This window comes from Lichenostomus cassidix, chromosome 1Aa, assembly GCF_008360975.1.
Source record: "Lichenostomus cassidix isolate B80296 chromosome 1Aa, HeHo_3.0, whole genome shotgun sequence".
Lineage (NCBI taxonomy): Eukaryota > Metazoa > Chordata > Aves > Passeriformes > Meliphagidae > Lichenostomus > Lichenostomus cassidix.
The window spans coordinates 42410404-42424531 of record NC_139480.1 but is presented as its reverse complement, the minus strand read 5'-3'; the positions used below and the strand labels follow the sequence as shown (position 1 = coordinate 42424531).

The 14128-nt window shown below is 41.7% G+C and overlaps 1 protein-coding gene across 1 annotated transcript; it reads left to right on the top strand.

Annotated features, from left to right (window-relative positions):
* Positions 1-173: 173 nt before the first annotated feature.
* BTG1 (BTG anti-proliferation factor 1) lies at positions 174-2743 on the top strand. The gene is made up of 2 exons (XM_085046435.1): positions 174-321; positions 1462-2743. The coding sequence occupies exons 1-2, from the start codon at positions 174-176 to the stop codon at positions 1824-1826; spliced, it is 513 nt and encodes a 170-aa protein (XP_084902561.1). The 3' UTR covers positions 1827-2743.
* The last annotated feature ends 11385 nt before the right edge of the window (positions 2744-14128 follow it).

Below are 14128 nucleotides of genomic sequence, written 5' to 3'. Positions count from 1 at the left end.
GGCGGAGGCTGCCGCCCCCGGGATGTGATCTGGGCTCCGCCGCCCGCTCCGCGCCCAGTTAGAGCCGCGCCGCCCCCGTCCCGTCCCGTCCCGTCCCGCGCCGTTCGCCCCGCGCCCCGTCCCGCCCAGCGCCGGCCGACCCGGAGAGCTGGCTGCCGCCCGCCGCCGCCTCCATGCATCCCGCCCTGTACACCCGGGCCAGCATGATACGTGAGATCGCCGCGGCCGTGGGCTTCATCTCCAAGTTCCTGCGGACCAAGGGGCTGATGAACGAGCGGCAGCTGCAGACCTTCAGCCAGTGCCTGCAGGAGCTGCTGGCAGGTGAGGCGGCTGGGCTCCCCCTCGGCCGCGGGCCGCTGCCGGGCACGGCTGGTGGCGGTGCGGCGGCTCCGCGGGCGGCCGGAGGGGGAAGGCGAAGATCGGCCCCTCCGAGCGGCTGCAGCCCCGCGGCCGTGGCTGCCCATTGCGGGCCGCTCGGTGCCGGGCAGCTCGGGCGGGTGCGGGCGGCAGGAGCGGGCTGTAAACAAAAGGGGCTCGGGCGTCGCGCAGGCAGGCAGCTCCCTCCCTCCCTCTCTCCCTCCCTCCCCCCGCAATCCTTGGCTCCCTAGACAAAGCTTTCGAGCAGCCCGGACTTCAGCTCCGCGCCAAGGGCTCAACCGCCCGATTTCCACAAAGGAAAATGGCCCGAAGTTGTTTTTTTGTCAAGTAAAATTCATCGATGGACGATGAGTCTCGGTTCCCCTTTCTTCTGGAAGCGTCTCTTAGCCGCCCCACAGCCCCGGTTAGGAGCGAATGCCGAAGGTTCCTTCGCTGCCCTGTGGGTTTTTAATGCCAGCCCTGCGTCCCAGTGGGCTCGACAGTGGCTACAGTACCCTCAGATCGGTAGGGTTTTGGGTGGGATTAAACTCCGGAGGTAAGTGGAGTCCTTGGTTTCTCGCCATGGAAAACAGGCTGGGAAGAGCAGTGGTGAAATACAGCTTGAGTCAGTCGGTGAATGCTGCCCAGCTCCTTCCCTAGTTATTTTTGGGTGTTCTTAGAATGTGAGAAGCTAACCATGGGTGTGATCTCAAGAGGATGCTGGAAAGGGTCTTTTTCCTTTCTGGTTTGTGAAGTTTTGAAGCTCTTGAGTTTTTCTGCTACATATGTAATAATTTCTGTATTTTTTGTACTTGTTTTTGAGAATGCCAGGAGGTTGCTTTTCACTCCTTTCCGGTGGTGGACGTTGTTCTCTATACAGTAGCACAAAACAGTAACTTTGTACATGAGTGCCTCCCAAGGGACATTGCACTTACGTAAACCATCGGCAGAAATAAAGCCTATAATGATTTTTCAAGTCACTTGATGCTAAAATAATAAGCATTTTAAGATCTTGAGGTGTGAAATTTGCAAGAGACCGATAACCACTGCAAGTATCTTTGAATACAGAACTAAGGAGGATAATGTTTGTTTTTTATTTTATAGAACATTATAAACACCACTGGTTCCCAGAAAAGCCATGCAAGGGATCAGGTTACCGATGTATCCGGATCAACCATAAAATGGATCCTCTCATTGGACAGGCAGCACAGCGGATTGGATTGAGCAGTCAGGAACTGTTTCAGCTTCTTCCGAGCGAACTCACTCTCTGGGTTGACCCGTACGAAGTGTCCTATCGCATTGGAGAGGATGGCTCCATCTGTGTGCTGTACGAAGCTGCACCAGCAGGAGGTAGCCAAAGTAACACCAACATGCAAATGGTAGACAGCAGAATAAGCTGTAAGGAGGAACTTCTCTTGGGCAGAACTAGCCCTTCCAAAAGCTACAATATGATGACTGTATCAGGTTAAGATATAGTCTGTGGATGGATCACCTTAAAATGGATGGATAAATTTGGTTTTTACTTTGGGTGGGCACCTCTGGGGATGGATTATGGAATTTAAACCATGTCACAGCTGTGAAGATCTGGCACACGTTAGAGTGGTATACTTTTAAAGTGACAGTGCCATAGTTTGGACAGTACCTTTCAGTGATTTAATAGCCTGTGAGTCAAAATGATTGCAGCTTGCTAGGGAGTAAGAAGATCTAGGAAGTGTCAGTTTCTCCAAGACATCTGACTTAATTTCTACACCAATTTTCAACCCCAATCTGTATTTATAAAGTGATTCTCTGCAGTAGGTCTTGCAGAGTAAATTTGCACTATTACATTTATTAATTGTTAGCATTTTTGGCAGCTCAGTAACAAGACTTATGAACACCATAGTACTGGAAATTTTATTTTTCAGACTTTTACCTAGCACTTACAAATATGTATAAATGTACATAAGATAAACTAGTAAGAATGACCTGGGGAAATGGTCAGATCTTTACATTGGCCTCAAAAGTAGCAAGTGATCAGAATCTGCCATGGCAACAGGCTTTAAAAAGACCATATAAAGACACTGTCTGAACTGTGGTGTTAGCACCAGCCAGCTATCTGTACATTTGCTAGCTTGTAGTTTTCTAAGACTGAGTAAACTTCTTATTTTTAGAAAGTGGAGGTCTGGTTTGTAATTTCCTTGTTCTTAATTGGGTAAAAGTCTTTTCCACAAACCACCATCTATTTTGTGAACTTTGTTAGTCATCTTTTATTTGGTAAATTATGAACTGGTGTAAATTTGTACAGTTCATGTATATTGATTGTGGCAAAGTTGTACAGATTTCTATATTTTGGATGAGAAATTTTTCTTCTCTCTATAATAAATTGTTTCCTATCTTGGCATTTTAATTAATCTCTTGTCGTGATTACATAGGATCAGTTAAATTATTTTTGTCTCACAGTAGAAATAAAATAGGTACTATAAAGGCTTAAAAACATCAATGGCACCCTGATGCTAGGGGACACTTGGTACAGACCTGGATTAATGAAGACCTCACATATAAATGCTTGGGAAGTTTAGGGGAACACGATGATGTATATGTCACTTTAAACCTTTTAAAATCAGTCAATGTGGAAGTAACTCCAGGGCAAATAATTCCAGGATATGAGGAAAAGGTACAGAAATAACATCCACCAAAGATGACTTGAATAAATCCAGAGGATTAAAGTTTACTTGGCCTCCTGATGAAGGATATAGCAAAACCTAAATGTCCATTTTGACCTACTTGCTCACGAGTTCACAGTTCTTACCTGATGGATTCCCTGCACAATAAGAGTTGGGACAAGTGTCCCTTAGCCTTAAGAGCAGCTTGCTGCCTTTTGCTTTCTTCAGATGCAAGACTTTCACTTTAGAAATCATTAAGATTGGATTCAACAAAAGGTATGTTGATCTTTTTTCCCAAACTTAAAAGGTTGGCTGAGGCGAAGTGAGAAGCCCATAGTTACGTGTGTATTCATAGTGGGTAATGTAGAGATGTGATTCACTGAAGCACCACACTGATGTCATTTGTATACAGCACAGCAGATGTATCCGAGAGAAAGCCCTTACCACTCTACACTTGTTAAAGTGCTGGAGTAAAACTCAAGACTTTTCTGTTCCTTATCTCCTGTGTACTTGGTTCTGTGAGTGTTTAATAAAAAGGCCTGCCCAGCTCGGTCACTTCAGTCGCAACAACTGCTGCTGATGCTCTGAATGGAAAGAAAGCCATCACTTGCCAACCAAACTTGCAACCTATGGGAGAGTTGAGCATCAGACTTGCCAGGCATTGTTGCAGCTCCTGCACAACTATGAGCCTTTACAAGTAGGCAGTAGTAATGTGTTGTATCTCTAATTTGTATCTGTAATATAGCTGATATGTAATATAGCTGATATAAGCAAAACATAAGACTGAACTGTCCAGCTTTTTTTTTACCAGTTTCTGGTTTTTTGAAAGTTCAGCTTCACCAGTATGATTTTTAGCATGATCTACATATGTATGGGAATATTCAGAGCTTCAAAGTACTTCTAGGGCTTATCTGGCACTGTGACTTTCTGGCATAGGCTGGTGAAAGTGTAAGTGCTGCTGAAGCAGTGAACTTTAAAGGCCTTGCTCTGTAGGGATCTGACAGTAAAAGATCTGTTACCAAAGCTTCGTAGTTGAGCCTGTGTTAAAGTACAGGTGTAACTCATGCATAGAGTCAAAGTTTAGGCTCACATTTTGATACCTTTAAAATTCTCTTAAGATGACATTTTAAATTGTTAAATCTGCAAGCAAGAAATTTATTCCAGTGGTAAGAGTGCTTGAAAACATTTCTGTTTTGTTACATGTCTGCAGACAGCAGAAGTGTATCTGAGTAGAAAGAAAACATTGAGCTTGGCTTTAAAGCTGTATTAAACTTGCATGAAGCTCACTGCTGACTGAAGGATGCTTGGCACATTGTGGTGCTGCCTGTAGTCTTTTCTGCTGCACAGCAAGAGCAGCATCAGAAGGGGTAGCTGTATAGTTGGTCTTTGACGTGAGCTATGCACATTATGAAAGCATCAGCTGTCAGTACTTTCGTTTTGGTAAATTAAGCATAGCTTTGTGAGGCAGCAAGTGTTCCATCTGTGAGACTGGCATGTGACACTGAACCAAGAGTGGGCCTGCTCCCTTAGATGGTTAACATTTTAGTCCTTTTACGGTGAGCTGCTGTCATTCATGGCAGAATTTTTAACTGCAGCTGTAGCTAGTAATTGGTACAACCCATGTCCTCAGAGTTGCTGGGATTTATTCCAGCTGGAATTTAAATATACCCCAATGTGCACACAATGTGCCCTTGTCTGATTTTAAAAGTACTTAGCATACTGTGGCAGCAGGGCATTGAGAGAAGTGGAGTATGTCTCTGAGAGAAGGCTGTTGCCAATCCTCTGTTTTGCTGCAGGTAGAACAAACAGCACACTAAGCTAAATGCTTGTCACTTTTGAATTTCGTTTAAGGTGCCATTATGAAACCAGCCAGGCTGTTATTTTAATGCAAATGTTAGCGATGAGAACGCATTCAAGACCTGCTTGCCCAGTGCAGGTTGGTTAAATGAGCTGACTTTCCTTGAGGAGCACTGAATAATCTGTTGTTCTGTTGGTGCTCCGAGGGCAGTGTCAGCTGTACGCGGCTCTAGTGTTACAGCTCTTCCCAGAATGATGGACCAGTCTGCTCAGCCTTGCTGACCATTCAGTGAATGTCTTTTTATAAAAAGTTGCTTGCTAGTTTATGCCAGGTGAGAAAATGTTTTTTTTTTCTTTCTGACAGCATGTTCCCCCACTGTGCTACTGTGTGGTATCAGATCCTACCACTCAATACTACTTTTGTTTTTCATGCTCGGTAATGATGCTCCTCCTGTAGAGAGTTGTATTACATCTATCCTGTAAGAAGCTCTGTTTTTCTGTTCTCTTTACAGTCATGTGTTTTTTTCCTGCTTGTTCTGGAGATGTACATCTGGCTTAAGCAGCCATTTGGACCATAATTTTTTTATTCCTGTAGATCTTAGTGTCCTTTTTAGGTTTGAATAGAGACGTGAGGGTTCTCATTCAATTGCTAATAATGCTGATATTATTTTTCCACTTTTCTGCTGACTCTGCAAAGATTTTCAGGTAGATCTGTATATGACAGGCCTCATTATGCCACAGGATTTTCTTCTTACTGGTTTGTTTTATCAATCTACATGAGAACATGGAAATAATATGAGGCACTTTCCTGATGTGAAAATACCATCACCGGCTTATACTTTTGTTTTATCTCATATTGGATCAGTTCATAAGATCAAAAAGTCTGTTCATCACAAAATGATTCTTCTTGGATCATACCAAGTTGTGTGTCTCATGCCATAGCTTAGAGATGACAATTTTCTAGGCTAAATATTGTTAAGCCTGTATGCTCTTGACTGCCTTCAATTTAAATGGGTAAAGGAAAAGCTTGAGAGATGATTTAGAAGCAGGGGCAACTGTACTGCAGCAACAGAACCTTACAAAACATTTTACTGATGTGCAAACCATAAAGAATCCAGTTAGTGCTCCTGGAATGGCTCGTTTGTAGTGATGCTTGTAAACATTTCTGTCACCAAATTAAGCAGATGTCACTGAACATGAACACTCAATACGCATAAGGTGTCCTTCTAATTAACCTTGTTTATTTATGCTGGGACAATATGATCTCTTGTTACTGTGCAGGTTAGCAATGAGTACAACAAAGAACATTGCTGCTTTTATTTTCTGTGTGTCTGTGTAAAGCTTATTTCTGAATGTCCATAAATCAGGCAGTACTCTACATTTTACAAAGTTTCCTCAGCTTAATGCCATAATTTTAAGGGAAAATAGTTTATATTGGCAAAAGCTGCCACTTGACTGAAGAACATTAAAGCTGTTTTTAGTTTAAAGAGTGAAACATGTATAGACTGGAGATAAATAGTTCTCCCAAAAAGGAATGTGTATTTACACATTCTTGGGGTAATAGCAGAGGTTATTTTTACACGTTTCAGGTTTACATTCCAATGTGAACATTGAGAAGCAGGATGTTAATTCAGTGGCTTTCAGGGGTTGGTAGAGCAAGCTGGGCTTAGACAATAAATGCTGTATTAATAGTTAGCAGTGACAATTTCATCAACATAGGAATTGCAGGGTATAATTAACATCAGTTGCTTTGACACTATGCTCTTAATGTATGGTTTCAACCTTTCTTTCAGTAGCAGTTGGAGAATGCACTGTGACAAATTATTGCTGATACAAAGTAGGTCAACAGTAAAATGGCTGACTTACCATAAATGAACAGATCTAAATTATTGTTAACTTCATGTCTAGTGGAATTTTCTTAGTGGCTAAGTCTGTGCTCTTGTGTTTCTCAAGCGTGAACCTTGTATACAGCTTTTCCTAACTCCTTATTTCCTAACCATTTGATATTTTTGTCTAAACAAGAAGGAGCATTTCCCCCCAGCTGCTGGGAAGAAATCCACACAAGCAGTAGCGCTGCATGCCTGACAGCAGATGTTTGCCCTTGTAGCATTGCAATTCTGTGACTGCAAAGCTGGCAAGGAGAAATGACTCGCAGCTAAGGAAAACAACTAAAATGCTGCACCGTCAAGTTTCCAGGTTTTCTTTACTGAACGTGACTGGTGACAGCATACAAGGAAGGGAAATAGGATCATACTGGATCAGAAAAATACCAGGCTGAGGGAATGTCGATTATGTTTTTGCAGAATGAAGTGATTCCTGTGATCAGCTGCTCAGTGTCTCATCGTGGTTTGCAATAATATTCTAAAGTTTTCTTGAGAGGTATAGCTTTTACCTTTTAGATATCAGGAAACATCCTCTAGCTTTCAGGTTCTCTGGGGCATTGTAAAATCCAGTGTGATTGTTTCATTCACTGATTATATAACAGAATGAAACGATAAACATGAACCTGTTAGCATGGTAAGGATGCAAGGCAGGAGAACTTCATTCTTCTTGGAGCAGCTGTGAATGGATGCAAAGAGCAGCAGTGTCTGGAATGCCCAGCCACAGTGCCAGGGCTGGGGGTGCTGCCCAGCATTTACCCTTGGGTTCCAGGCAGCAAAACTTACCTGAGGAGCTCTAACATGGAGCTTCTAGCTCACAGATCAGCTTAAAGACAGATTTCTGGTACCAGTGCTGTCATCTGATGACAGTGGCTGCAATTAAGAATTTCCAGCAGTGTGCCCTTGCTTTCCTATGCTCTATAAAGTTCAATTATTGCTTTTTGTAATGTCAGAACATGTAATCACTGGAGGGTTTGGAGTTTTGCTGGGAGCAAGTTAATGAGTTTCTTGTATGTTAAAAAGAATATCGAAAGATAGCATTCCTTCTCTGCACTGAAGTTTAAAGTTTTTTTCTATGTACACGGGGTACATATGTAAATTTCTTGTATAAATGTATATATAGACACACATTTAATTATTAGACTATTTTTCAGTGGGTCATCCTGAAGTCCCTGCTGGCTGTGATTTAATTCAAGTCACTGCAGGTGTTCTGAAGATTGTAATTTTGCATAGCTGGGGGGAAATGATCCTCCTTATATTAACAGGAACATGTATTCTTATTTTTCTGTTTAATTTTTCTGTATGTAAATTTGCAGCTTGACTAAATTTGCTACTCTGATGAGTAGATTTTAAGGATTTTCTGTGTTCTAAAGCAAATTGTAGTTGTCTGAAGGAATCTTTGCAATATTTTAATCAGTGTGATACAGGGCTGACAGGAAATAAAGCTGAGATACCTTTTTAGTTTGTATATTCATGTCAATCATTTGTAATATTGGAGAGAGATTCCTGTGGTTTCTGGTAAGCAGTTGGCTGAACAACCAACCAAAGGTCCATTTTGGTTGAGCCTAGCACCCTTCCCTAGATGGGTGCACCAGGACTGTTGTTCTGTATGGTAACATTCAAATTCTATAGTGTGTAAGTCAGACATTTGTTTACAGGTGTGAAAACCTCTATATCCTGGCTACAAAATAAAATCAAGGTGCTCGTGTGGTACATCTAATGCTATGAAGTTGTACTGGTGATACTAACCAGCTTTGTGATTCCACCTCTAGATGTAGTCTTTGTTATAATAATTTCATTTTTAACCCCTATCTTCCCGCTTCCTTTGTCATCTGCAGCCTATTGTCTAACTCCCTTGGTTGCAGGCAGCATGAGGTCATTCTGTTTGTGGATCAGTAGGGAAAAAAGAAGGCAGTGGAAATGGCAGGATCAGCCTGAATCATGATGACATTAAAGAAAATGATAAATTTAGTTTAGTGTTTGTAAAGTACCTGTTTCTATGTGATGAAGGTACCAGACTCCAAATTTTGATGGTATTTATCATACTTTCTTTGTTGTCTGGATACTTTTAATGTAGGTGAGGCTTTTGTAATATAATTGAGGAAAAACACGTTGCAAATATGTAAGTACTTTTTAGAAGGGACAGCTGAACAAATATATCTGCTTGATTGTTTATCCAAATGTTCCTGTGACTATCTTCAAAGCTTGTTGCTTGCAGAATTGACAAGTCCTGCATTGTGAACAGCAGAACCCTGGCTCTGAATACTGAAAGCCATAGTTTCTGCAGTTATTCTGTAGAAAAATACGTGCATGTCATTCAAATTTGAAATCACTATTCATAGAGTTTACTGAAGTTGAAGTTAATTCCAAGCCAACCTGATATGTACAAAATGTCTCCTGAATTATTAAACTGATGTAACCCCATGACTAATTCTGCAGTACAGATATGTAATTTCTTTTTCTTGCCCCTTTTGTTACACCCTCCTCTCTACAGGAACATCCCTTTGTAAGCAGTTTACAAACAATAAAATGAAGATTGGAGTTCCAGTGTTTTAAAAGATGAGACTTCAGCCTTTGCACATTCCTAATTTTACTGGTATGGGTACTATGAAGCCTTTTGACTTATTCATGTGAATACGTCATATGCCCTTCAGTATTTTATGAGATCAAGTATGTGTCAAAACCTTTCTTAGTGAGGCAGAAATGTACTTTTTATTATTTCCATAGGCACTGGGAGGCACATTAAAATCTTTATTATTGACTGAAAAGAAACTTTCTTCTTTATTACTGTAGAATAGAGATAGTGAATAGGCTGAAAAGAGAATGCTGCACACCTACTGCATCATGATCTCATTCTCAACATGATTGCCTTGGTGCTTGCCAGTTCCAATGTTCATGAGTCACACTCCAGTATGTGATTTGCTTAAAAGCAATAAATGTCAGCGCTTTTATTTACGATCCGCCTTTGAAGATTTGGAAGTCATAACTTCAACACATTTTTTTTCTACGGCTGTGAAGGCTAGGAACTGGCTTTACCTTTCTCTTTTAAATGAAAGATGAAAGCTTTGACTGATGCATTGCTCAGTCTCACCTAACTGCAGTGGGTTAAGATGTGGAACTATCCAAACCCACTTCTTCCTCCACTTTGTAAGAAGTTACCGTTCTGGTAGGTGGGGATGGCAGAAATGGCTTTTCTGCCTCTTGCTCAGAATGAGCTGAAGTTGTTGGGGTTGCTAGACTTGTGTCACGTCAGGCTGGAATGCCTGAGCCAGGGTGGGAGCTGTGCTGGGAGCTGAGAGCCTCTGGCAGGGGGAAGCAGGATGAGCTGAGCACCTGTGCTGTGAGCTGCTGTTGTCACCTGGAGCTGGCTGTGCTGAGCAAACTGTGCTGGAATTTCAGGAAGGGGTCATGGAGGAGCTGTGGGGGAGGGAAAGAAGGGGGAAGGCGAAAGACCAGACAAATGATCCATATGGTGAGTCAGTGGGAAAGAAATGAACGCAATTCCAGCCTAATAATGATTCATAGCTGCATTGTTTATAGTTCTTGAGAGAGTGTCTGATCACATGGGCTGCAATGTACACGTTTATATGCTGTCCTTGAGGACAAATGAGGGAATTTACAAGGGGGGAATAAACCCAACAAGCTTTCAATTTCAGCTTCCCTCTTTCTTGTGTGCATTTGGAAGTTTCCATTTATTCTAACTCTCATAGCCCCAGGCTCCTGTGCTAATAAGCCTGGCAAATTTTGCTTGTGAACTAAGTGTGCTAGCTGGAAACCTTACCAGCATTGTGGAGCTGCTTTTAGGGCACCTGTGGGATTATGGGGCACTGCTCTGCAGCGTTGGTGTTACCTGCTCAGCAGCCCTGCTTTGGGGAGCTTTGCACATTCCCTACTCAGGGGATAAACCCATCCTTCACCCTCATGATGCTCAGGTTTGCTATGTGTTTGACTGCCTCCAGTGTTGCTATATATATTGCTGAAGGCCAAGATAAATGGTGGTGCTGATTTGCTGGGATGAGGTTCTGAAGGGATTGTTTTCTCTGCTGCCTGCTCTCCGGACGTGGCTGTGGGCAGTGTGGATCCTGCCCGAGCTGCAGATAACATTCAGTCAGCAGCCTGGGCAGCTGCAGGGGTGGAAAGGCAGTTATTCTGCTGCTGGTGGTGGTGAGGTATAATATAAACTACACAAAGACATTTTTGGCTAATGATTCCTAAAGAAAGAACCCTTTTCAGTGGAAATTATTCCGAGGGAGGTAATTGTGGTTGAGTGGCTGTTCCTGTGGTGGGTCTGCACACCACCTTCCCTTTTCAAGAATGGTCAAATTACTTCAAATGTTGAACAGTTCAGTCACTTATAAACTGCATTTAAATAAAGGTACATCCATGCAAGTATACAAGAACCTAAATTGTTACCATGAAAGAACATTCTGGAATGGCACAAAATGTGCGAGAAGCTTCTGCAAATACTATGATATGGTTAAGCAATTATTATTGCAAAATATTTATGAAAAAAGTGGTGGGCACAACCAAAGGCAAGAAAACAGCCTGTGTCTTTCTCCCTGGAAATGTGGTGAGAATTCTTATACAGAGGTTTTTTTATCTGATGTTCTTCCCTTTGGAGAAATGGCAGTGAGAGGAGGGAACAAGAGAAACTGGAGGGTGGAAAGTCAAATGAAAGTCTAAAGTTAGGTTGTGTTAAATGTCATTGCAAAATACTTGAGCCATGAACTAATGCCCCTTTATGAACTATCTGTGACATAGGTGTTGTTTGAGTTGACATTAATTTGGTTGGTTTTTATCAGGAGCTGGAGAGAGTGATCCATAGGTGAAGAAAATAGTTTCAGAGAGGCTTTTCACCTCTCTTATTAGTGCTTGCCATCCAGCTGAGAATGCCTCTCCCTGGCCTGTTGTCTCCTCTCTCACAATATTAACCTCTCTGTTAATTTCCATGCCTGAGTCTGAGACCTGTTCCCCAGACTCTCCTGATGGTCAATGAAGAGGAGAAACAGACCCTTCCTAGGCAAATCCTCAAGCAGATTTCAGTGTCCCAGGCTGGAGGGGATGCACTCTAGAATAAACACTGGGTTTCTCTTCATATAAAGTGAGCAAGAGCTTGCTGAGATATCACTGACTGTACCTCATCAGCTAAGTCTCACCCTCTCCTTCTGAATGGTCCTACAGGTAATGTTCTTTATTTGCAGTATATTAAGATACCCTCACCCATTTTACTAACTCCTAATGCCTCGAGTGAAGAACAGCTAACTCTGCTCACATGGTTGTTTTGAAATGCTCTGGAACTGCAGTACCTTGGAGGAAATAATTAGCAGTGTGTTTCCTGAATTTTGGGAACATGTTCCCGAGTAGTTGGAACAGTGGAAATTTATTTCTGAGAAGTTGCAGAAGGTTTGGCTCACCCCGTGGCATCTTCCTGTGCTCTGTGGCTGTGGCCATGTACACTTTTTGCCAGGGAATAGAGTACTATGCTCTAGCATATATGTATTATTTTCTTCATGTAAGGAAGAAATAAGTGTTTATTTTAGTCCTCGTCTAATGCTCCTTTTGGTTTAAAAAGTCATTTACCAAACACAAGAGGCCAAATTCTGCTGTTTGGTTTCAAAGTAAACTGGAAATTATTGGATTCACTTTGGATTGATGTTAGTTAATTGCTAATCAAGTTAAACTCACTGGATGTTTTATGTACAGCTTCCTGAGAAAAAAATACTCCAATAGGACTTAAACACATTCCTTATTGGTTTGTTTTGTTTTTCTCTTCCATAGCTCCAGATTATTGCTATCTTTGTCTTCTCACATGTCCATTTTTGCACAAGAAGGGGATGCTGCTGCCAAGCTTTGGGGCTCTAAAATCCAGAAGGGCAGCTAGGGAGCCAGGGGAACTGTAACTTCATCATTATGAAATATGAAATAAATTTGGGAAATAACAGTGGCTGCCCTCTTCTCTTACTTTAGGAGACTGCTAGCACACTGTAATGTGTTTGTTTTCTTTTTGCTCCATGGAACTAGGGGGAGGTTCATGTTGAATTGGCATGTGAAATAGGACTTTCTCATGGCTTGGAAGATGCTTGGACATCACAGAGAAGAGTAGCCAGGGTCACTAGAGGAGCAGAGAGCAGTAGAGAGCCTCTTAGAGGTTCCCTGTTTTAGGTGGTGCACTGAGCTCTGCCTTATCTTTCACTGAATGCGTTGTAAATAAAGCTGGGAATGGTTTTTCCTACTAGTGTTTGCCTGTTCAGCTGAATTTCCAAGATGAGTGATGGTGAGAAGGGCCAGGCAGTGGCCTCATCTTCCCTGCACCACATGGGCTCACTTACTTTCACTGTTTCTCATTACATTTCACTTGTGTTTTCTTTAAAAGGTATTTAAAAGGTTTGCTTTTATCTTGTGCTGTGTATTTGATTGCAAAATGGTATTTAAACACCACCTTTCAGCTGAATATCACAGTTTTTGCATGAAGATCTGTTGATAGGGTAATAGAATGAATTTATCTCACCTGTAAAGTAATAGACAGAAATAAATAATTGCAGCTCAATTTTTTTTGCTTAGCTTGGTTTTTCAAAGTAAGTTGCTATTCTGTTTTGGCTTTTTGTCTATACTTGTGAATGCTAATGGTTGTTTTAGTTAAATCCACTAATAACTTTCTCAGTTGACTAATGTTATTCATATTACATAGATTTTTGTTCAGATTACATAGATTCAACTAATATTTTGATATATATTTATATATTTGATAAATATCCAGGTTGCAAATATTTTACATAGATTACACAGATTATTGTTACCTTGGATTAGAGGGAAAGATGTTGAGTGCTGCAAATTAATTTCCGCTGTGAATGTGGCAATATAGGAGTGAGTTGTGGTTTAATTTTTTAGGTTGTGTCTGCTTTTGCTCTCAACAAAAAACATTCCCAGGCTCTGCCTGATTTCAGAGAGAAGAGGATTTGTCCCTTGGTGCTCTAACATACAGAGTTTTCATTTGTTTGGATATTTTTTCCAGTCTTAATAGCTTTGTTAAGAACTGTGTAATGTGTCACAGAACACAATAAATGGAGCAGAACTGCCTGTTCTCAGAAAGATTGTCAATGGAGACTCATCGCTGGGTGGAAATGCTTCCAGTCAGGTTCTGCAGGGACCAGCACTGGGAAAGTGCTCTTAAGGATTTTCAGTAGTGTTTTGAAAGTTCATATAAAATCTCTGCTCTTAAAATGCCTGTGTGCCACCATTTGGAGGAGCACACACAAGGACAGTAAAGTGTTGATACTGAGTGGTCTGTATTGCCTATAAGCAATCTGTTTATGTTAAATTTGACCTTATTGAAAGATATTTAGGCTCACTTAGGAGTAAGAAATACTCCTGTGTTTCCTCTGACCTCTGTCTGTGCAATGGGAAGCTGTGTCCAGTGGCTGGGATGGATTTGCAGCTTGGCAGATGAGCAAG